Below are 25,250 nucleotides of genomic sequence, written 5' to 3'. Positions count from 1 at the left end.
AATATGAAACACAATAAAATGTGGCCTTTATAAAATTCAGATAGTGTTAGAGTAAGAGCTCACACTGAGGTCTTGTCCTCAGTATTGCTTTAGAGGAAATGAGACTTTTTGGGGGGAAGATGTGGTAAAAGTAAGGAAGTTTTCCTGGAAGTATACTTTTAGAAAAGCATTAGGATAGCATAAGATTTGAAAATGTAAAAAAAAACAACCTGTTAGGGATATATCTGTTAAACGTGTTAAATAAAATACAAAGTTGAGAAAATATCCATTATTGCCATTGGTAACCACTGGTAATTAGTCAAAAACGTCAAAAACTGTATGGACTCCTCACCTCTGCGTTTTAGCTAAAGACCACGCCCACTCCTATGCTGCCTTCAGGGTCGTTCTTTTCCCTCAGAAATGACAAATAAATTGCGCAAAGTTACAGTTAGCGCACCATTGCCTGAGAACATAACGGAAAGGAAACTCTAAAATTATAGTGTGGCTGCAAATTAAAAATAAATACATAAACAATACATGCGATCTTCCTGATGGGCAAAAATGGAAAGGTCGTAGCATAAGAAACGCAGGAACAGATGTGTTGACAAATAATTTAACACAAACAAAACCTTTTCTGTTTGTGGCTTGTTTCACCGTTTTCACCTCTGTTTGCATTAATGTATTCAATAAGAGGAATAATCTGTTCTTTTTCTTCATCTAGTTCTGTTCTTCTGCTAGAAATCTTTTTTACGATAGCACATGAAGGCAGCACGTTTCCTGGCTCACATGCAAACCAGCGGTCAGGAGACAGAATACAGAGTACGGCCGCCCAGCTGGCGGGACACTGGTTAGCTTCACTCTGTGTTGTAACCGGCTAGTTATGTGAAATAGCGGATTGTTATACGAACGTAAATATGCCAGCATTTGCTCCAAACTGCGCCACCGGTTGAGACTTCTCTGAGTGTAAGTAAACTAACCAGCTATACCGCCCTACCTGCCTGTCTCCGGTCGCGTTCAGTTCCTCACCTCCGATATCGGGTGTCTTAATGGCGGACGGAAAGGAACCAGCCCCGGCGAGCGTGGAGGAGGAGACAGACAGTATAAACGACGCAGAGCTGGCGCTGAAGGGAATCAACATGCTGCTCAACAATGGATTCAAAGAGAGCGACGAGCTCTTCAGAACATACAGGTCTGTGTGTGACTTCTCTTCCTGTATGTAAAAACAAAACAGAGGCGTATGCTTGTGTTAAATGTTATGGCAGGTGTAGCTAATGTTCCCAAACTTGTGATTAACCAATACAATTACAACTGAAGGCATCAAAGCGTGTGGTCTAAGCTTTGAAAAAACAAAAACAGGAAAAAAAAACCCCCACCACCCGTGTCACGCTTGTCTGGTGGAGAACCATTTGATCTGATCACAAGCAGAATTAGTGTTGTTTAAATACCCTGAGCAAATATCCACAACCACAATATGTGACATGTGTGCACATCATTAGATTTGGTGACTGTCTTCATAAATGTCTAAAAAAACAACGAAGTGCTTGCTTAACAGGTTGCCATTCCTGTTATACCGCTGTCTGGCTTTGAGGTACTTTGTACCCTTCTTGTGAAATATGTCAACATGGCCCAGCTAGTTCCTCACATCTACAGTTGAGTGACATATTAGAGGAAAACAATAACAACAATGTGTCCAGATAAGGTAACCAGGTTTCTGAGATGGTCTCTCGTTTGCTGATCCAGAAAGCATACATGAAGAGGCATACAAGCATACATGAAGACTGTCATTAGGTGAGAGTGCAATATTAAAAGATCCATAGCATCACCTGTAGAAGTCTAGGTTTATATATTTTTACACATACCAATTATTGGATGGCTGCATATGTCTTGCCTTGCTCTGGAAAGCAATGTCTTTGATGTCATTTAGGCTCGAAATGCAAGCATTAAACTGGTAAACTATTCTCTTAGTCCAGTAGCACCCATCTCAGCCAAATAATCAGTAGGCATGCGAGAAAACTGCTGCATAACCTTTCTTTTTGCATTTTGCATTCATTAAAAGAGGTCACAAGTTATAAATGTTGGGAATCCCTGCTCCTGAACCGCACACGTCCTTACACATGCTTCAGCCTTTGCTTTCAACTTGAATGCTTATGTCATGAAAGGGCAGCTCCTATGTTTCCTGACCCCTGGGGAAAGCGTAAATGTCACCTCGTCCGCTAATTGCATTAAGCTCTAGGTGTCATCCTGTTTTGACTGGATCAGCAAAACGATGGAGGGAAGTGAAAAACACAAACACAGCTGTCTGAGAATGAGCTTTTACTGGCAGTATGTACGAGTTTCTGTTAAAGCTCCCCTGGTACTATTACGTTTGTATAGTATGTTGCACTTATGTGTGGAGGTGGTTCCATTATAAATTAAATCCCCATCACAGTTACACAGGGATACCTGTACCAAGTCAATTTTCCACAATTATTTGAAACATTTTGCCGTAATTTGACTGACACGTGGTGCCTCTTGTCTTCAAAGTGAAATATAAGGCTGCTGAAATTCAGTTATTGCACCAAAATGACCACACAGCTACACAGCTACAGATGGAAATCAAAAGGACCTTTGATTTCTGTAAATGATGCAAGTTTTCAGCTACACAGATGCAAGTCTGTGTAGCTCTAAAAGATTATTATTAGTAGCTATAAATGTGTCAATTGTGACAGGGTATATGTTTTGATTATAGGGTAGAAATTTCTGAATCTCTTAATTCATCAAAGAGAAAGTTAGTTGATAAGTTTTGCATTAGCTGGCTTGTGACAGTTGTAAAGCTGTGTTAATAGTGTGTAACAGTGTATTATGAGCACCTTTGATGCCCTAAGATAATTTCAGATGAAGGGCATCTTAAAGTGTGTTAGTTATGAGGGTGAGGCCAAAAATTGCCAATTGGGGGTAGAGGGTAATAGTCAAAGAAAAGAAAGTCTAATCTGAGTTTCTGCATATTTAAAGGCAACAGCATGCAGTCTGCCTTTTGTGGAAAAAATGGGTCATTCATGGATTGTTTTTCTGAAGAGCTTAAGTGAATGGTAGTGAGTGGTAGTGCAACAGGATACACCATTGCAACAAGTCAGTTTGTGAAATCTCTTCCCTCCTAGCTACTCCACAATCAGCTATAAGTGGTATATATAAGCGGAAGCATTTAGGAACCAAAGCATTGCAGATGATGTGAAGTTACAGAGTGGGGTCGCTGAGTGCTCATAATGCATTAAAGTGGCCAACACTGCTGACTCAATAACTGCACAGCTCCAAACCAGCACACAAAAACTGTGTGCTGGGAGTTTCATGGTTTGGGCTTCCATGGCTGACAGCTCCTGTAGGTATAATATTTGTAGTTGACCCAGTATTATTGTCCATACAGTGTATATGTTTACAGAAATAAAGATTAATATAGTGACGCTGGTCCTATCTAGTAAACTCAATTTGGTTCCTTGATGTAAAACAAAACAAAAAAAACCTCTATTAAATATCTTTAATCTCAGAATTTGTCAGCTGTTTTTTTTATCAAATGTGACTTTTTTTTATTTAGCACTTTAATGTTGGAAAATATCTTGGTTTTATATTTCATGAATTAATTTTTCATTGTTTTACTTCTGAATATTCTCCTCCTTCCCATTAGTATTTTTCTAACCTACAGTAGTCCTAATACATTGGCATTATTGATGCATGAAACAGGCCACATACTTTTCATTGTTTCTCCAGTGAACTTTACACTGTCAGAGAAAATCACATTATGTGAAAAGACTAACTTCTCTTATATGTTTGTGGTTTTTTTCCTCTTCTTTTTTTTTTACTTTCTTTCAGGAACCACAGTCCTTTGATGAGTTTCGGTGCAAGTTTTGTGAGTTTTCTGGTGAGTGGAAAAGCAACTCGCTGCTATTTTGGTTTGTGGCCAAACTTCTCGAAGATTTTTGTAAATGTTGCTTTGGGAGCTTTTGGTTTCTTTGTGAGGCTTATGGAAGTTCCCTTGTGTTCCCTTTAAGTCCTTTTAAGCCAGCTGTTATGTTTTGCGAAGAAATTTCTAAATTATGTTTGATCAGCATTTTTTCCCCCCCAGCTACAAACGTAGCTGAGTTTGACAGTTTGTTCTAAACTTTGCAAGTTTCTGCTGTCATGATTGGATGGTATCATACACATGCTGGGTCAGCAGTGGGAGGGATGTCACAAAGTACAAATACTTAATTTCTGTACTGTTACTGTACTGTTTTACTGCCTGTATTTAAACACAAGTATCTTTGTTTGATTGTTTTTAGTCACATTTTCAAAACAGGCTCGTTATTTTATTTTTATTTTTAATGCGTTTGGGAGTTATTCTTTCACATCACTGCTCAGTGTGTATGACATAAATGTCATAGAGATGAAAGATGCAAACAGCATATAATGTATGCATCATTTATTGCATTATACTCTTTTTTTTTTTTTGTTTTTTTTGTTTAATGTTACCCATCGAGAATGTAGGGAACAGCTACAAATGGAGTTATTTAATTTAATGTGCTTTTTCTCTGCATGATGATTGCATGTGTTGAAGCACCTATTCCCATCTATTAATATTATTATAATATTTTTTAACATGACATGAGGCTTATTTATCTTTGCAAAAAGGAGCTGATAGAAGAGCTACTATATACTTTAATATTTTCCACTTCCTGGTCAGCTGGTAACATCTGAAGTACAGTGGTATTTTTTAACAAGTCATTAATGACTCCAGTGGACTTCTGTGAGATTGACCCTTAAAGGGCAAAGATAGAATAAGGTTACACTTGCAGAGCACATCACCATGATGTCTACTCATCTTTTACTGGGAGAAATCAGAGAGCAAAAGCCCTTACGAGTTGCCAGGCACCTCAGCATGTGAAAAATGAAATTCCCAACAAAAGCTTTGACAGTGGAAAAGGACAGCAGTGTTACTGCAGTCCAAGTAACACAGAGATCTTTGTTTCAGTCGAAGCAAAAAAAGTTGGCAGCTGGGTTGTAGTGCTAGAATAATTACAGAGTTTCTGGTGTATAATTGTACTTCATTAGTAGCCTGACCAATTAAAAATAATCATTCAGAAGTAACTTTATAAATTAAATGTTTTTTAGTATGTGGCAAAATCCCAGAATTTGGCATTCAATTATTCAATTATCTCTTCATGTTTTTTTGTTTTTTTTAAAAAGGGATTTAGGTTAGCAATAGTGCATATCCTTTATCTTCTACCTGTTTTGTTCATTCATTCATTGTATGTGTAATTTGTACAAAATCTGTCAATTTGGAACAATTAGATTTCGTTTTCTTGTTTCTTTTTCTGACTCCACTGTCGAGTGTTCAGTGTAAGTGATTTTTCTTGAACCACATGTAAGTAATTGATTGCTTTTATCCGGTTTCCCTTTTGCAGAACGCCATGATGACTTTTGAAGAGGAAAAAATGCAAATGGCTTTTGAAGACCTCAAGGCTACAGAGAGACTGTGTGAGAGTGAAAACATGGGTGTCATTGAGACCATTAAAAGCAAGATCAAGCGCAATGTGAGTAAATACTTGATTAAACTGCCTGTATTGTACATCATTATATAGACAAGCATTTCATGTTGGGCCTGTAACGCCCACGTGTGCTTGTTAGCTCTCCTGCATACCTGTCTGTCATCAGCCTGTAAATGTGGGGTGTTTGTGTGGGCAGATGGACTCTCAGAGGTCAGGGGTGGCTGCAGTGGACCGACTCCAGAGGCAGATCATCATTGCAGACTGCCAGGTTTACCTGGCGGTTTTATCTTTTATCAAACAAGAGCTGTCATGTAAGGGAACCTTTGGTATTTGTTGGTTGACAGTGATGCACTCCACACGTATCACGTAGGTAGGTGACAAATTAAAGGAAAAAAACAAAACCTGTCTTTTATGCCTTGGGAAGCTTTTTTGCTGGTATGGGTCCACTTGTCTCTTTAGAGGGAAGTGTCACTTGAAATCAGTACAAAGCTGTTATGGAATGTTTTTATTGTGATGGAGGTGGTCTCTCCCAGGTAGCCCCTGTTGCAGGGATACAAGGAGTCGCTAGATCTCAATAGCTATGAGAGATTTTGGGCCAGCACTCTTTAGCGCCATCATTGAAACACCACATGACAGAAGAATCTTTTAGAAGAGTGGTTTTAGGGTGCTCTAGCCTTCCTGACATTGGCCTCTGATGGCTATGATAGCTTTTCCTTTAATTTGTCATCCACCTTTTATTTGATGTGTTAAATACAAAGAGGTTATAATAAAGGACTTTTCTCTAATCTGAGCTTCAATCCTCTGACAGCATATATCAAAGGAGGCTGGATCCTCCGTAAAGCTTGGAAGATGTACAACAAATGTTACAACGACATCACACGTCTACAAGAAGGCAGCAGGAGGAGGGGCTCTGAACAGCAAGCGACGCCGTCTTCATCGTCCGGCTCTGCTCTGTCCCACCAGAGTCGCTCTCCCTCACCCGGGTCAAGTCCATCACAGAGGCTAGATGGCATCAGTCCCGAGGCTCTGGATCGGCTGAAAGGTTCAGTCAGTTTTGGTTATGGTCTTTTCCACCTCTGTATATCGATGGTGCCACCGCACCTACTGAAGATCGTCAATCTGCTGGGCTTTCCCGGAGACCGCCATCAGGGCCTGTCAGCACTCACTTACGCCAGTGAAAGTAAGGACATGAAGGCCCCCTTAGCTACGTGAGTGAGTATGTTTGCGTATCTGTATCCTGTTTTGCAACTTAAACAGTTGTGTGCAGTGTAATAAAATAATGAAAGCATAATTTGTAGAGGAAAGAAGGAAACAAAAAAGAGATCCCAGTGTGAACAGCTGTAATAATTGACTGACTCAGGTCCCTGTAGCACAATTTTCCAAATCCTGCTTCATACTGAATCGTTTGAAATTGGTTTTTAGTCCTTGGGTGCCTTGGGAACCATGTTTGTAATCAAGCCTTTAATTAAAATCAAGTGTGTGGGAATTTGGTCATGTCTGCCAAGTTAACAAATCTGTAATATAACCACATTATGCAATATTACTGTAAAATGCTGTGAATCGTATTTCCTCAGTTTTGTAAAAAGCGCAACACATTGTGCTGTTTTTTTGTGTGTGTGTCATTATCATAAATTAGAAATTTGCTATATTCCCTCTCATTACAGTCTCTGTGCTTTTCTTGCAGCTTGGCTCTGTTGTGGTACCACACAGTAGTGCAGCCCTTCTTTGCTCTGGATGGCACAGACACACAGTCAGGCCTAATGGAAGCCAAATACATTCTTAAACAAAGAGAGGCTATTTATCCCAACTCCTCCCTCTTTATGTTTTTCAAAGGCAGAGTTCAACGCCTTGAGGTAAAGACATGTGAATACTAAACCTTGTTATCTTTTGCCATGTGAAGTAGTCTTCTAACTTGGAGAAGCTCAGTATTGTCTCACTGTAACTCATACTACAAAGTTTCCTTCTGTAGTGCGAGATCAGTAGTGCCTTGACGTCCTTCAGTAGTGCCTTGGATCTGGCCTCTGACCAAAGGGAAATTCAGCACGTTTGTTTATATGAAATAGGTACTGCCTGGCTCTCATATTTCTCTCATATTTCAAATATGCCTCACTCGGTATTAGTATGCAACATCATTTCTGATCGATTTTTTTAGGCTGGTGCAGCATGATCGAACTGAACTACAGAGAAGCCTACAGAGCGTTTGACAGATTGGCGACTGAATCTCGCTGGTCCCAGTGCTATTATGCCTATTTAACTGGAGGTAATTACAGCACCGTAATGCTTTCAGGGTATTTTGTAAGCTCGGTAGTGGATGCTAATCCATATTGTATGTTGTGTGGTGCAGTGTGCCAAGGAGCCACTGGTGATCTGGAAGGAGCCGTTGCTGTTTTCAAGGACGTTCAAAAACTTTTCAAACGCAAGAATAATCAGATAGAAATGTTTTCCATGAAAAGGGTGAGTGTGTAACTAGTTTGTTTCCTGTAGGAATATTATGGTGCTAAGAATGCCACTGATGTGAAGATGCACTTTTGTTTTTCAATCAGTCTGAGAAGCTAAAGAGCTCCAGTATATCCAAAGAACTCTGCATCCTATCAGTGATTGAGATTCTGTATTTGTGGAAAGCTCTGCCCAATTGCTCCAATGCCAAGCTGCAGACGATGGCCCAAGGTACTGCATTCCAAACTAATATCTCGCTTGCATTATGTGCACTAATGCAAAGTGTTTGTAATTTTGATTCCTCCCTTAGTGTTACAGGGGATTGACGACGCCTCGTGTGCAGGCCTGAAAAACCTCCTTCTTGGTGCCATAAGCAAATGTCTACATAATACCAAAGATGCCATTCAGGTACTCTTGTGTTAAATTAATTATGCAATTTGCATTTTTGGAAAATTGATGCACAGCATGAAGCACGGCCCTCGCCGGCTGCCTTAAAGGATTGTCCATGCACTTACACAACACAATAATCATTGTTTGTTTTGGTATCATGACCTTTTTTTTTTTTTTTGAAACAGTATTTCCAGCTGGCTGCAAGGGATGAGGGGGGGCGTCTGAGCAACTCTTATGTGCAGCCCTACTCTTGCTATGAACTGGCCTGTGTGCTGCTGAATTCCCCAGAGGCAAGTTTTGTGTGTGTGTGTGTGTGTGTGTGTGTGTGTGTGTGTGAGAGAGATAGTTAAACTGTCTCTCTTGGCCAAGGTCCTGGAGGAGTTACACTATCTAAATATTTAATTTTTTTTTTCTAGTCTGCGGGGAAGGGCCGAATGCTAATGCTTCAGGCCAAGGTACAGTAATACTCTTTATTTATTCTCTGCCCTGAAAGGAGGTAATATGTCCTGTTTTTCCTGTCTATTTGTTAGCAGTCTAGCTTCCACTGTTTTTAAGATATCATTGTGGCGGGGTGTGGCCTGCAGAGCCGTGCAGGCCACACATCCGCAATCATGCACCGCAGACTTAAATGTTGTACTGGGTCCTGTGGTTGGAGAGGTGGTGTTGATGTGAGTACAGCTGGCAGCGGGAGAGCTGCGGCCGTTGTGTGTAAATGGTGTGCCTCAATAAAAGATGTTGAATAGCAGTAAAATGCCATCGGGTCTGCTGTGGTCGTTTACGATCATTTTTAAGTTTTGTGTGATGGCAGTTACCAACAGCTCGAGCGGATTTAATTTAGGTGAAAATCTGGTTAAGATCAAGGTCGCACCATATGTGAAAATCAGTACAAAGTTTATATTAGCCATAACTTTTTATTGATTGTCTTCAAACTTCACAACAACATACTGGGCATTGGAGGACATGAGCACCCATGTAGGCTAAGCATTTCACCTTGACCGTCATTATTAGCGCCCAAGGTGAAAAAGCTGGTCTTGCAAAACATTTTAAGAAACCATATCGAGTATAATATGTTATATGGAAGGTCATGAAGAGAGCTTGTGATGTCACAGTGATGCCGTAACAGGCTGACATCCTCATATTGTAATGAAAACAGGCTGATGTCAGCATGTCTTATTAATTTTAGCGTAGTCCGTGGTCTTTGGGGCGAGTCGCACTATGAGTGATCTTGTTACTACTGGAAGTAGTTGGTAACAAGTCCTGTCTTATTTGATTAATTAAAAGCAATTAGTGTTTAGATTTTGTCTTATTTTTGCTGCAGGTCAAAGCTTTCTTTATAAAACTGATCAGGATCTTTTCATTCTGACTCATCGTTCTAAATCAGATTAAGACACCCACTGTCTGATCAGGTGACAGGATGTCTATTGGAGTGCCAGTGCTGCTTGAACTTAGTGAGCTGAGTATACTGGCTTTGCATTGACCTAAAGTTTGCCAACACTGTAGCCAAGCCTCTGTATAAGGAATGGATTTAAAATGAAAATGACGGAATTTGAATGAAAACAACAGAAATTGGGAACAAACAATGGAATTTGAATGAAAACAATGGAATTTGAATGAAAAGAACAGAATCTGATCAAAAACAAAAGAATTTTCATGAAAACAACAGAATTTGCATGAAAACAACAGAATTTGAACAAAAACAACGGGATTTGAATCAAAACAACGGAATTAGAATGAAAAGAACGGAATTTGAATGAAAACAACAGAATTTGAGAATGAACAGAACAGAATTTGAATCAAAACAATGAATGAATGAACCATGAATTCTAAAACAAACAATAGAATTTGAATAAAAAGAGTAGAAGTAGAATGAAAACAACAGAATTTCAATGAAAAGAATGGAATTAGAATGAAATGAATAGAATTTGAATCAAAACAATGGAATTTGAGAACAAACAATGGAATTTGAATGAAAACGACAGAATTGGAATGAAAACAACAGCATTTGAATGAAAACAACGGAATTTGAATGAAAACAACGGAATTTGAATGAAAACAACAGAATTTGGGAACAAACAATGGAATTTGAATGAAAAGAACAGAATTTGAATGAAAACAACGGAATTTGATCAAAAACAAAAGAATTTGCATGAAAACAACAGAATTTGAACAAAAACAATGGAATTTGAATGAAAACAACGGAATTAGAATGTATAGAACAGAGTTTGAATGAAAGCAACAGAATTCTAAAACAAACAATAGAATTTGAATAGAAGAGTAGAATTAGAATGAAAACAACTGCATTTGAATTAAAACAACGGAATTTCAATGAAAAGAACGGAATTAGAATGAAATGAATAGAATTTGAATCAAAACAACAGAATTAGAATGAACAGAACAGAATTTGAATCAAAACAATAGAATTAGAATGAACAGAACAGAATTAGAATGAACAGAACAGAATTTGAATCAAAACAATAGAATTAGAATGAGAAGAACGGAATTTGAATGAAAAAAACAGAATTTGAATGAAAACAATGGAAGTTTAAAACAAACAACAGAATTAGAATGAACAGAAAAGGATTTGAATCAAAACAATGGAAATAGAATGAAAAGAACAGAATTTGAATGAAAACGACGGAATTTGAATGAAAACGACAGAATTTGAATGAAAACGACGGAATTGGAACGAAAACAACAGAATTTGAGAACAAACAATGGAATTTGAACGAAAACAATGGAATTTGAACTAGAGCAGGGCGATATGGCCAAAAATATTTATCATGATATATATTTGAAAATTTGCGATAACGATATAACTGACGATATAATTGATGCGAGACAAAATACAACTCCACAACATTACTAGCGCAAAAAGACAACCTTCCATTTATTTTCACTTAAACAAGAAGCTGGTTTTTATGTACATTAAAGCTTTATAAAAATGTAACAGTGCAAATGCAAATTCCTTGCTGAAAGTTTAACCAAAAGGCATTTCCAGTAGAAATGGGCTGACATATCCTGAGCATAACCATGTATAATATCCACTGAAGTTAAAAAGAGGTGCTTTGCAACATTAAACTGCAGTGAGCAGTACGTATTTTTCGGACCACAAGGTGCACGGGATTATAAGGCACATTAAGCGAAACAAAGCAGTCAGATAAATCAAACTTTATTAAACTCATTCTTCTTGCTTCCTCCACTTCTGTACCATTGATTTATTAATGAATGAATTCTGCTCTATTCCCATGTTGTTGCAGTATATTAATGACTAACCTTGTATTGTGGATGGATTATCTCAGTTGTTCTCCTGACTGAAGTTTGGTCCGTTTACAGCATCCCGCCATGTGATTGCATTTGTCTCTAACTATCAGGAACTTTAACGCTAACTTTTATAAGTGGAAAAGTGTTAGTGTTTGTCCTCCAGCTTCACTGTTTATGTTATGCTAACATAGCTGTGTCGCTAGCGATCAGGTAGCACATCATTATATACCAGCTAGCCCAACTTCAGTAACCCTACAAACGTCATTGCTGTTTAGTTTCCTGTCTTCATTTATGTTGGACGTGATAGCAGAGCTGTACGTTTGAATTTTTCCAGAAATCTCTGTCAGAACATGCAATATCATGCTTAGGTAACTAGCGAAACTAGCGAGCTAACTTCCGCTAGCTTCCTGCTAACTTCTAACTCCGTTAAATGTAACAAATTTTGTTTTCATGGATGCCTGGAAGTTAAACTTCATAGTTTCACCTGGTTAAGCAGCAATGCTGATCGTTTTATTAAAGATGAAAGAATTGAGACAGTTTTTAACTCTCAGTGATGCTGCAGTGTTCGTTTGATCTGAAGAATAGGGAGTTTAGGACCCAGATTACTCCCAGATTTAAGAGCATCTTAGTCCGGCAAATACGACAATAACGACAGCCGCTTGCATGTTCTGCAAAAAAATGTGCTTTGTCGTGTATCTGACGGACAAACACCAAACCAGTTCCACATCACTGAAGTTGCACCATTTTTACAAACCAATTCTGGTTCATCTGTTTCACTCAACAATCGGCCATGTGCGTATGAAAACAAAGGCACTGCGCATGCGCGTTTTACTCATATTCTATCGCGATATTTCATTTTCCTATCGTTGCCAAACATTATACCGGCATTACCGTGAACGGTATAATATGGCCCAGCCCTAATTTGAACGAAAACAATGGAATTGGAATGAAAACAATGGAATTGGAATGAAAACAACGGAATTGGAATGAAAACAACGGAATTGGAATGAAAACAACGGAATTTGAAATCAAACAACCGAATTTGAATGAAAACAATGGAATTAGAATGTACAGAACAGTTTGAATGAAAGCAACATAATTCTAAAACAAACAATAGCATTTGAATAAAAAAGTAGAATTAGAATGAAAACAACAGCATTTGAATGAAAAAAACGGAATTTCAATGAAAAGAACGGAATTAGAATGAAATGAATAGAATTTGAATGAAAACAACGGAATTAGAATGAACAGACCAGAATTTGAATCAAAACAATGGAATTAGAATGAAAAGAATAGAATTTGAATGAAAACGACAGAATTAAAATGAAAACAACGGAATTTGAATGAAAACAACGGAATTTGAATGAAAACAACGGAATTTGAATGAAAACAATGGAAGTTTAAAACAAACAACAGAATTAGAATGAACAGAACAGAATTTGAATGAAAACAATGGAAATAGAATGAAAACGACGGAATTTGAATGAAAACAATGGAAGTTTAAAAGAAAACAACAGAATTAGAATGAAAACAACGGAATTAAAATGAAAACGACGGAATTTGAATGAAAACAACAGAATTAGAATGTATAGAACAGAGTTTGAATGAAAGCAACAGAATTCTAAAACAAACAATAGAATTTGAATAAAAAGAGTAGAATTTGAATGAAAACAACAGAATTTGAATGAAAACAACGGAATTAGAATGAAATGAATAGAATTTGAATCAAAACAATGGAATTTGAATCAAAACGACGGAATTAGAATGAAAAGAATGGAATTAGAATCAAAACGACAGAATTTGAATGAAAACAGCATTTGAATGAAAACAACGGAATTTCAATGAAATGAACGGAATTAGAATGAAAAGAAAAGAATTTGAATGAAAACAATGGAAGTTTAAAACAAACAACAGAATTAGAATGAAAACAACGGAATTAAATGGTCTGAATGCCTGATGCAGTCTCGCCCTGCAGAGCAGTGTTGTAAGTATCTTGCTTGCATTAGCATTAACTTTGTTAGTTGATTGGTAGCTGACACTGAATGAGCACAGATCTCACTCTATTAGCCGTAACAGCCATCTCTGCATGTCTGGGCAGACACACGGTGTCTAAGAGGAGCACTGGGCTCTCTGTTTTTCTTACCTGATTGGTCAGCATGTTCATTGATCTGTCTGTGTTGACTGCAGAGGTTGTTAGAGGGCAGAGCACGAACAAAATAAAATTCATTTTATTTTCCGTGCAGGAGGACTACGCTGGCTATGACTTTGAGAACCGACTCCACGTTCGTATTCATTCAGCTTTCGCCTCTATGGCGGCCTCCGCCCAGCCTTGAACTTTAATCTGAAATGTCTTTGAAAAAGCCACAATAATGAGTATGGATATTTTCACTTTAAAATAATTTCTTTATACTTATAAGATTCTGAGCCAGTGCATCATTTAGAACACAAACATGAATATTTCACAAGAAAACAGGTACAAGAGGTGTTATCGATCTGTTACTGTACGGCACAATACACTGTTTGTTTTTGTCTTCAGGGTTTGTTTTAAAACTAGATGCCTGTTGAATTGAATGAAAACCCGTAGATTTGTTTTGTAAGATCTTAGGCATTATTGCTTACATGGAGGAAATGTTCTTCAGATTGTGTAAAGGCACATATCAAGTATTAAGCATCAAAGCAATTACAAGAAATGACTCTGAAAATGTCTTTAAGCCAATATTTCCACTTCAGTGTTGGTTGTTGACTTTGACATTTGTAAAGCTAATCTATAGGCAGTGTATTAATCTTTTGTTTTTGTTTTTTTAAAAGCACAGCCCCTTTTTAAGCAGTCGTTTTTATCAGTGTAAATATGTCTCACATAAAGGTTTTAATAAATGTGCCACTTTGAGCGGCTTAAATGCACAACGCTCCTTTCTGCTGCAAAGTTTTTCCTGTATATTTGTTATAATAAAAACAACATTGTAAAACTGAATATCTGTTTTCGTCGACTGTTTAAGTGTCATAGCTTAAAGGTGACAAATACATTTCTTCACCAACAGAATTTGTACTTCTTTAGTGATCAAAGTAATCACGAGGGGCATTAAGCCTTTCCTGTAGTGGCTTATGAGGCACAGACAATGATGAGGAATCTTTTATCATTCCTCCTCAAACTGCTTCAGATGCCTTCAGATCATGGAAATTGGACTTTTTTTTTTTCCTTACCATTTTCTTGTTTTGTGTTAACTTTTTTTTATCCTGTATTACAGAACTTCCGAGCTTCATCTATGAACTACTGCTATTATATTGTTATTACATCCATCTTCTTCTGGTTATTAAATTCAAGGTAACAGGGGAGCTTGGGCCTATCCCAGCTGTCACAGGCGCACAGGCCACCAGCCTGTAACAGGGCTAATACTTATTACCTGTTTTAATTCATTGTTCCTTGATGACAGGGTGTCTTGTACCCAAGGTAGCAAAGCAATACTAAACCATGATTCCCCCTTTATACTAGGTTTCATGGTCCTGATTTTGGTGATGGTGTGTCTTCTGCCCCTCTAAACATATTTAGATGGGCATCTTTTTGCTAAAAAGATCACCGTTTGTTTCAGCTGTCAAATGGAAACATGCCAAACAAAATTTAGAGTAATGAAAGAGCAACTCAGAGTTCAGTATCTTGCTTAAGGACACTTTGGTACATAGACTGGAGCAGCCAGGAATCAAAGTACCAGCCTTCCAGTTCTCAGATGACCTGCTGTGCTACAGCCACCACAGAAGATAACTTCTGGGTAATCAGATTGCTTGATTCAGTCATAGCAAATGTAACATTCATGACCATAACCATGTACACAGGAATTTCTTTTTTTTTTTTTTTAACTGCAAAAACCCACAAAACCACAACGTCGAGTTTACATTAAGCTTTTATTTAGCAACATAGAAATTCTGTTTAAATAACCAAACAGTGATAACACATCTAAAGTGTATACATGTAGCAGCTATTGTTACATGAGTAATGAATATTCAGTGCTTAACTGTAAAGGAGGTAAGGCTTGCATAGTTGTAGTGATGCACATGCGTTTGAGATAGTTGGATTTCAGTTATATCAATGCACATAGTACTAAGACGATCACCAGTTATTCTAATCTATATCAAGACTTTTACACAAACACACTCACACACTAATCTAATTGAAGAACCAATGTCCCTGCTTTAGTATAGTTAAGAAAAAAAGTTATGTTTACAGAACCAGGTAGACTTACGCAATGCTGTTAATTGCTATGCACATCTATACAGTACGTAGTATAGGGTTTATTTCATCAGATATTCAAACAAGTCTTACTGTCATATTTCTGGCCATCTTTCTTATACACTGTTAGATATAGCTACACACACAGTTTCACTTGACTGTAGAGGTCTACAAATTAGGCAAATTTGTAACACATTCAGTTAATCGCTAAATATCTGTAGCACTCATAACAGGAAGTGAAAACAGAGGCCGATATACCAAAATGACCTATTTTAATACTTCGCACTGCATAACAGTATGTATGCACAAGTGTCAATCGTAGCCAAAGGTGATTTTAAGAATCGTCACTCCTCTCGATGCTGAAGCTAATGAGGAAAATGTTTTCATGACCAAATGTGAATTACGGAAAAACTACAGACAGTAGAGCTCAGCCTGCTATTTAAACACTCGGTCTATCCAACATGAAACATTTCTAAAAATACATTCTAGATTTTTTTTTAGAACATGCCGGTATCTCAAGTGGTCAAGAAGAACCACAATAAATAATAAATAAGTGAAAGAAAGTATTGTGCTTTATTACTCACACAGACCTACTGAGGATTATATGTCTCTGGGTTCAAACCGAACACCAACACATTAGCTGTTGTTCTATACTCTATTACATAGTTGCTTATGACCCCCAGTATAGCAGATGAAGTCCAAAGGTGAGAAATCTGTACAGTATGTAGTTTTGCCTTGTTTTTTTAACTTATTAGTAAATGTCAGGCAGCTGAGAGTAATTCCTGTCCCAATAGCCTTTCAAGTAAAGCCAGTCCTGAGCTTTGTTGTGTGGGTTGGGTCCTTGTTGAAACCACCTGAACAGTGAGAAGATTTAGTATGAGCACAGCACTTGGAAATAACAAAAGGATTATACACACACACACACACACACACACACACACACACACACACACACACACACTCTAAGCAAAGACAAATTGATGGCAAGGCTCCATCCACGGTGTACAACTTTAACCTCCTAAGACCCGAACTCTTCCACAGCATGCATTTTTAATTTCTCTTTGATATTTGGCCATGTTGGAGCCCGATGAATATAAAAACAAAGAATTACCAGATTTTTTTATTTTATACCTGATTTTTGTTTCTAAAAAAATGAGATCCACATATGAGGATATTCATTTAAAATTTCGATAGAACAGTAGCAGTATGTCCTCGTAATTGGATATCAGGCCCATGTAGAGCAAAATTGAGTATTTTGGTCTAAACAACCCAAAATGTGATGTCCACATATGTGGATGGCAGGTCCTAGGAGGTTAAAAAGCTGAACAGTATTAAACACCAGACTTTTTATGTGACATAGTCTGAAAACACACACAGACAGACCAAGAGCAACAAAAACATGCATTTGTGCATTTTGTCCTGAGGAGTGTGGTGTAGTGTAGTGCAGCACTTCACATGAGAGAAAAATAACACTCAGAAAAAGCGCAGCAAACCTTGGGCCAAGTGCAGCGTTCCTTTTCAATTATAATAAGTTAAATGCATAGTTAATAGCAGAAGACAACATGTAGGCAATCAGTCAATGCCCACCCACAATCGATTTAAATTTCATTTCTCATTGACTAACCTCACTTTCCATTCCTCTGTTGATTTGGTGCGATTCTTCCGGGCCGTCCTCTGTTTTTCCTCAAGTCTCTTCTTCTCAGCACTTGCCAGATCTAACAGCCGTGGATACAGAAAACTGAATACCACCACAGATTACATTCAGCGGGCTCAGCATAGGAAATCAAGATCACGCACTGTACCTATGTCTCCCTTCTCCATGGCGCAAATATCTGGTCTGAGGCGACTGTCTGTGGAAGGTATGACGCCCTCCATGCGCTTGTCTAGCTCGTTTAGCTGCATGGCGAATGTCGAAAATGCGTAGAACTGCAACACCCGCATACACACAAGAAAGAAACTTAAAGCAAAATATTCAAAACTGATCTGACCGATGTCACGTTTATTTCCTTTTGTACCTTGGATGAGTTTTCCGGACGTGGCGTTATTTTCCAGATGAGTTCACTGCCTGGGATGACCTGCACAGTCTCAGTATCAGTTGGAGGCGTCTCTTCAGGCTCCTCATCGACACTGGTCTAAGGCCACAGAGAGAGATATATACAGTACAGAGCAGAGACACACAAGTACTTCTGATGTTTTACACTTTCTTTTAGTTTTTGACAGTTATAATAGGTTCAATCCACGAGGAAACTTCCACGTTGTTAAACTGACTAAAATACAACGCAGTCGACAGATTCTGCTCTGCCACACAAAACAAGTACTATGTAACAGGAAGAATTAGATGTAAAAACATATGTCGGTTGACCTGAAATCATTAACTGAAACAGAAACAGCTGGGTTGGGATAAAAAACTGCACAGTGAAAGCATCATTAAAAAGGCAAAGATGCTGTAGAAGTGACAGCTTGATCATAAATATAAGATGTTTCTCTCCCAAGCAGACAATTGTAGAAACTGAGTGCAACAGCGAAAGCAAGGTGTCCCTGTGAAACTGGGAGAGATTCAGCAGCGCCATCAGCTGCTGGCAGAATAAAATGTTGGGACCCTGGAACAATCTGGTCCAGTTTGTTCAGATGTGCTCTTTAGGCAATACTTGCAGACAAAAAAAGAGGTGCTCTAGACATGACCCCAACAGAAGGCAGGCCACTAAAGGGCTCCCTTAATGGTGAATGTCTGCAGGCAACAGTGAAGCGTTGTCACAGACCATGTTATTTGCAGGGATTTAATGTTGGCTTATGGATAAAAATCACAGTGTCTGATTGCCTGAGTGCCCGTGCCTGAGATCATTCTGCACCATGACAAATTCCCTTAGGGTTCACCCAGTGTCATTAGGAACTGTCTTCAGTGACAAGATCAAGAAGTCCAGCAACCACTTGGTTCCCTCAGAGCCGTGATCTAAATATATTACATGCAGCAACATGAAGTAGCTGAAATGGACCAAATAAATAGAACTGTAAGTTATGAATGCTTCCTGGGATCTGCAAATGGAGCCGCTTTAAGGCCAAATATCAACCAAATGTAGGTTCTGCTTTACTGCACTTGTAGGAATTCATAAAAATACTCATGACCTTACTTGTTCAAGCTTACTCAGTTATGGGGGACTACATATCTAATCTACATGTAGATTACTGTAAAGTCCCAGCATGATTTTTCAATGCTCTCTATAAAACACATGCTCCTCTTTGTTTTCATACAGACAACACTGTACTGAGGTGGTGTGCACTGCAAAGCACAAACCACCAGAGGGCAGTCTCTACAGGTGGAAGATGCAGCCGTTCAGTCACCTGTGCAAAATGGAAACTACCAGTAATTTAAAAGGTATTGGTGAGCTAACCAAAATGGACAATGCTGTGTACATAAACACAAGTTAAACACCGTGAACTGAACTTTAAACAGTAACGATGCACAGCTACACTCACAGGGTGGCTAGCAGTTCCAGCACCATGTCATTAATGATAAAGGTATAGAAAAAGTGACACAGACTAAATACAACAATAATTACATTTTGCTTTATGAGATAAGTGTTTACATCCACCTTATAATATTAACACATTTGAACTAGGAGAGTTTGTTGGTTCTAAAGTGCAGCACAAACACTATGGGCTGTAGCCTCAGCAGTTTACCGGGTGAAATATTGAAAAGGTATGAAGGGGTGGGGGGGATCATCAAAAACAAATAAACCTACAAGCCCAGTGCTGTAAACTCTGGAAACCAATGGAGACAGAACAAAGGCGCTTTTGAAAGCAGTCAAACGTGGTACCTGTTTGTTGCCCTTTTTTTCATCTGGATTCTTTTTTTCAGTCTTTTTGTGGGCATCAAAAGTCGCAGGGTCTACTGTGTAAAGGCATTCAGTCCATTTGCCATATATTGCACAGAGCTTCTTTTTGCTGCAAACATAAGAAGATGAGATATTAATATATCACAGCTTTAGGTGCAGATAATACCAAGCGCTAACATTCCCATCGTGCAATATAAACTGCGCCACTTTAATATACATTATAAAGTAAATCACAAAGAAACGCTTTATGACAAATTGACTTACTGCTTACAGGCATTACTAAACAGCAATAACTCACGAAGATACCTTTTATCTAGGATGTATCCTTCAACTTTATGCAGCTCTTTTCCAAAGAGGCCACAGGGCTTGAAAGTCATGCTGCATCTCTCTCCGGTTCTGCAAGCAAATGATAGCCTCTTTACCAATTCTCTTTCACTCTCCCTCTGCGAGCTGAAGCTTTCAAACATTAATTAACCTGCTCATGCGACTGTCCCAGTTCTGCTTCCATGATCAATAAGCTTAAGGTTTATAAAGTAGATCAACATTCCTCTGCAGAGCAAGGGAAAAATATATTCCTACATCCAAGTCTCTGTGCATGCAAATGTGTTTCACAGATACGGAGAACACTGCAATACAATATTTTACTTGTGATTGAGCACTTCCACGCTGCCATACTGCTCAATCCAAAGCTGACCGACGATAATGTTGTGGACGCAACAGGTGGGGTTTGTCCAGGTGTACGCTTCGTTATATCTACAGAGACAAAAAAGCACTCAGCAAAGGAGAAAAACAATTCCTTACTAAAATACATCAGAACAGATTTATAAAACAGTCTTCAGTGTGAGCTCACTTGGGTAACTCCAGCGTGATAACTCCCTTGGGCTCAGCTTCTATGCTCTTCCCCCAAAACTTGAGTTTGGGGTAGATGGAACCATGAAAGACAAAATCCTCCTTGAGGCCCTCAGCATGAAAGGCACTAACCGGAGGGTGATGGCTTACTTGCTCAGACATCCACCTAAAGCCCAAATCGTCTCTGATGGCAAGCAGGCGTATGTTTGATACAAGACAAAGCTCATTAACAAAAATACACGTGTACAGTAAACAAAAGCTGATTTGTGTATAGGTGCGCTAATACTGATGAGTCTGCTGCCTTACCTGATTAGCTCATAGGTCTCCCCCAAGAGGGGGTTGAAGGGCTTCCCAGTCCTCTCCCACTGTGACGCTACAGCTGACACAGCAAATGCTGCAACACACTACACCGAACATTGTTTTATGTTAATCAAATTACAGGCAACTAACTCAATTTTTGATAGTGCCGAGACGCCACAGCCTCTCTGCACTCATTTAATAATAGTTCAGCAGTTTAATGAGAGGATAGTGATTTGATCCCAGTCAGATAATTAAATGCATCACTACTATTAAAAATGCATCTGTTTTGGAGTTTTTATTTAACTGAAGAAAGGATATATGGCCAGAATGGTACCTTCATCCTCTCGATAGAGTCTGTTGTGGCATTCGCCTGGTGGATGAGGTAGGTGTGCTCCATGTATTCTGTTAGCCGCTGGAGGAAGCTCAGAGGCTCATTAAATACCACAGGCATGGCAATCTTTGATAACTCCTGCAAAGAAGAGTTAGAGAAGATAAAAAAAGACTATTAGGACAAACATGATATGGTTTTTGCTTTATTAGCAGACTTAAGCCTAAGGAGACCAAAGCACTTGTGTTTATGTTTTTTGTGTACTGAGATTTTGTTTCAGTACTTTGTAGAAAAGCATTCTTCAAGTTTATGGGAAAACCTTCAGAACACAAAAAGGCTTTTTGTTTTTTGCTCTCCCTGGGAGAGTTTAAACTCAAAATGATTCGTTAACGTAAGAGTGTAGCACTACTATTCATAACCTGAGCTTTCTATTTTTTTTGTTTTTGTTTGTCCCAATTTGCTCTGTTTTTGTTATCCTATATCTGTTTCTGTTATACCCAATTTTATCATTTTGGTAACCACGTAATGGTGTGCTTTGTCTGGCCAGGTCTCCCTTGAAAAAGGGGTAAGTGTCAAGGGCTTTCAGCTCTTTTGGGGGGAAAAAATGAACTGAACTCTCTGTGCTGCACAGAGAGGCTGATTATATTTTAGACTGAGGATGATCAAACCCCACCTCTACACTTCTTTTACACTATACTGTCTCACATTTTGCCTTTTTTCATAAAAGCAACTACAAAAAAAGCCCTCGCTTTCCATAAATCCTAATTTTTTCCATATCATATCCTGGTTCTAATTCAACAATCTACATTACAAAAGCTCATATCTACATTAAAACACAACGAGGAAAATAAAACAAAACATCTACCGGACTGAGAGTGATGTGTTCTCACCATGCCAATGCATTTTTTTAGGATACTCCAGATGCTCACGTCGTTCCTGGAGAACATGGGAGCCGGTAGAGATGTTCTGTGCGAAAGCAATATGAATAACAAAAAGAAGGGTAAACACAGAGAGGATTTCCTGTATCACGTGATCCAGCTCTATTAACATATGGAAAATTACAACATCGCTTGTTGTCTCAGCTGTGCAATTCAAAGCAGGCAAACACTGTGGCTTCATGCTAGATGATCTGGCCTCATCCACACTCCAAACAGCTTTTCTTTTAAAATGTGGCACCGAGCTAAATTCTAAAACCTTCACGTTTTGGGTAAAGCGCACATTAAAAACACATAAATCTGTCTCCTGTGGGTACGAAGCTGCACTATTTAAAAGCTTCAGAGCAGACAACTTAGCTCAACCCACCATTTGGGAAAAAGGGTTATCCGACACCTGTAAGCTTTCAGCTAGTCCGTTCAACCTCATGCAATACCCATGAATGCATGTACAGCTGTGTGTGTGTGTGTGCACGCTGACTATAATACGCTTTCCTTTAATTTTTCTTGTTGCATATGCAGTTATCTGGAAACATTCTTCGCATAAGAAAGCTAAGATGCAAATTAGATTAAAGTATGTGCTTGTTTTTGTTTTCTTGGTCACTGAGTTCATCTTGCAGTCTTGCCAGCATCTGCAGTATGGACTCTTTTACAGGTATGGTAGCTGGAGGCAGATGGTGTCCTTGTTTAAAGAAAAAAAAAAAATGAAAAGAGTGCTGGTCCAACACACAAATAAAAGCCATTACTTCAGCTAAATAAACAGTGAGCGGGGAGTGGGGGTTTGCTCCATCTGTAGGATGAGCAGAGCAGTGATGCATGGCAGACCATACTCCTGGCCTATTTTTTGTTCCACTGGCCTCTGCTTCAAGATTTATTAAAGCATGGATGGATTTCTTCATTTCTTCTTTCTTCCTTCAAACATTTAACATGTTTACCTTTAAATGTGGAGGAAAATGCTCAAATCTATCTTTGATTGTTTCCAAAATACAGTTAAAAATGCATTTAAGGGATACTGTGCTGGTCAGCTGAGGTTACTGAAACATGAGCCCACCTGGAAGTGACGTGTGACATGCTATACAAGCGAATCTTTAACTACTTTGAAGCAGAAATATCTTACAGCTGGCACTGTGCTCAGTTTTCAAATCATTATTTCATATACAAACAGATAACACAGCTACAACACCATGGTACTAATGATATATTAAGGCGGTGTATTTGGAGTTCTGACAGATAATTGAAACACTGTGTTTTCATAGAATCATTCAGAGAAAGACTTCAATTTAAACACGCCTGTATCAATTACTGTGGAGACCTGTGGATGGTTTTCTTGAGAGGCTACTAAGGTTTTATATTATTGCAATTTGTTTATTGTATATTATGTCATAGCGCTTATATTTTATTCTATATTTGTTGTATTTTTGAGATGTTTTTACAGCTATTTCCTTCCCAGGTCTCTCCCTTGTAAAAGTTTTTGATTTCGAGGCCATCTCCTGGTTAAATAAGCGTAATAATAATCTTGTAAAGAATTAATGGCAAAATGACTCAACATAGAGAAAAACACACCAGACTGTAGGCAATCATTGACGGGCATCCTTTGAATGACAGAATTAATTTCAAATAAACAGACACCTCATAAATCTTTCATGTACAACACATACGAGCCCACACATATGCACACAGAGCTAGCCAGGCAGCCCTTTTCTCCAACTCTACTCTGAGCCAGCACATGCTTAATTATTCATGGATCACTTGTTGGACTGAGGAAGACAGGCCAAGCCAGAATCAGCATCCACGGAAATGAGAGAGAGTGTCAAATCTTCACGACAACACAGCAAGATGCACTGAGTACTGAAACGACTGTTGGCTTGGAGAGTTGGAACTGACAGGAAAAACAAAAACAGGCTATTCTCTGTGGACTGGATGCTCGAGCAAGCAAAAAAAACAAAAAACAAAAAAAACACCTGATGAGAAAAAACAGACTAGGGTGGAAAGCTGGTATCCCATTACACCAGCTCTGTCCACTGACCTATCCTCTTGCTGACTGAGGTCTGCAGCCTGTCATTAGATACCAAACAAATCATATCCACAAAATTTTCATCATTTGGCAAAGTAAACATACACCGTACCGAATCCTGTTATCACCAACTTCAACAAAGCCTCACATACAGCAAACGGTGAACAAGTTGAATGCCGAGCACTGAGCCTTGGAAGCCTTTGTATTTTCCGCTCTTTGCAATCATTTAATCCAGTAAACAAGCACAACATCATCAACTGAAACAAGTCCCAGCTCACCTGTGCTTAACTCCATTGTGCTGGGATGGCTGGTTGCCATGGTTACCCTCCCCTGACATTCCGGAAGGCCCCCTGTATGCGCTGGGACGGCGGAGGGTGTTGAGAAAGGGGGTGTCTCTCCCCTCGTCCTCTTCGCAGGAGTAACTGGCCACAGACAGGAAGCCGCTCAGCGAGTGCTCCGACTCAGACTCTGTAGGGTTAGATGCCAGGTCATACCAAACCGCTTGCAAGTACAGGTTCCAGTAGCTGGCTCGGGAAATGAAAAAAAAAGAAAAGAAAAAAACCTCCAGCCTCAACAGTTTACTATCTGCAAATAAGCACTTGTGCTCGAGTTCCTCTCCAAACTCCCCCCTCCCTGCTGCCATGCAAAACCCCACCTGAGGATTGTGTTCCAATGAGAGGCCGCACAAAGGATTCGCTTCCTGTAACATTTGTTTGCACTGTGTTCACTGGGATGGTACTCCTCCCCCTAGAAAGCACTGTCACTGACATTACTGTCAAAAATCACAAAGCAAAGACGAATAAGAGAAGCTGAATATGCTTGAGTGAAATTGGTGCTTATTGTGCGATCACATACCGCATTCTGACTTATGTGTTGAAAGAATTTCTCATCCACCCACCTACATGGATGGAGAAGCAAATATAACACTGCATAATAAGCATGCTCTATATGAACAGAGGTGCACATGCACTAAAATTGCAATTTTGTTCATCAGTCTTTGCTCTGTGGCAGTTCAGAATGCTAAAAGTAAAGCAAAAAGAATGAAAACATTGCTTTAAAAATTCAGCCCTTCATGGTGACACAGTTGCATCTTGTTAGTTTTGATTATCCTTTAAACATGTCTGCAATTTTATTTTCTGTAATGGAAAAATGTAATAGACCAGACATAGCTGTGAAAAGTATACACTTGTGTATATAAAAAGGTGCCT

At 38.8% G+C, this 25,250-nt stretch overlaps 2 protein-coding genes across 3 annotated transcripts in view; one reads left to right on the top strand and one right to left on the bottom strand.

Moving 5' to 3' along the window:
- Positions 1-623: 623 nt before the first annotated feature.
- On the top strand, positions 624-16,696 carry LOC146553585 (tetratricopeptide repeat protein 39C-like). Of its 2 annotated transcripts, XR_014889583.1 has the most exons (15): positions 624-1,168; positions 3,823-3,871; positions 5,394-5,522; positions 5,674-5,788; positions 6,286-6,685; positions 7,162-7,330; positions 7,447-7,540; positions 7,630-7,737; positions 7,822-7,931; positions 8,021-8,144; positions 8,224-8,321; positions 8,489-8,593; positions 8,720-8,758; positions 13,808-14,394; positions 14,428-16,696. XR_014889583.1 is itself a non-coding variant. In XM_085255353.1 (14 exons), the coding sequence occupies exons 1-14, from the start codon at positions 1,026-1,028 to the stop codon at positions 13,895-13,897; spliced, it is 1,773 nt and encodes a 590-aa protein (XP_085111479.1). In that variant the 5' UTR covers positions 624-1,025; the 3' UTR covers positions 13,898-16,696. The 2 variants fall into 2 exon arrangements, 1 of the variants encoding a protein (XP_085111479.1); XM_085255353.1 differs by having other exon boundaries at positions 13,808-16,696.
- LOC146553584 (oxysterol-binding protein-related protein 2-like) overlaps positions 15,443-25,250 on the bottom strand; it is a 22,630-nt gene continuing 12,822 nt past the window's right edge. The window contains 12 exon segments of the mRNA XM_085255364.1: positions 15,443-16,640; positions 17,411-17,501; positions 17,589-17,712; positions 17,802-17,918; positions 19,602-19,728; positions 19,926-20,015; positions 20,265-20,372; positions 20,470-20,652; positions 20,775-20,872; positions 21,103-21,237; positions 21,987-22,062; positions 24,321-24,510. Coding sequence (XP_085111490.1) covers positions 16,538-16,640; positions 17,411-17,501; positions 17,589-17,712; positions 17,802-17,918; positions 19,602-19,728; positions 19,926-20,015; positions 20,265-20,372; positions 20,470-20,652; positions 20,775-20,872; positions 21,103-21,237; positions 21,987-22,062; positions 24,321-24,510 — 1,442 coding nt within the window. The 3' untranslated portion in view covers positions 15,443-16,537.

The sequence above is a fragment of the Mchenga conophoros genome, linkage group LG18 (assembly GCF_057382185.1).
Source record: "Mchenga conophoros isolate Kocher_MC1m ecotype Shallow Benthic linkage group LG18, M_conophoros_male_GT1.1, whole genome shotgun sequence".
Classification (NCBI taxonomy): domain Eukaryota; kingdom Metazoa; phylum Chordata; class Actinopteri; order Cichliformes; family Cichlidae; genus Mchenga; species Mchenga conophoros.
This window is presented reverse-complemented; position numbering and strand designations above follow the sequence as displayed.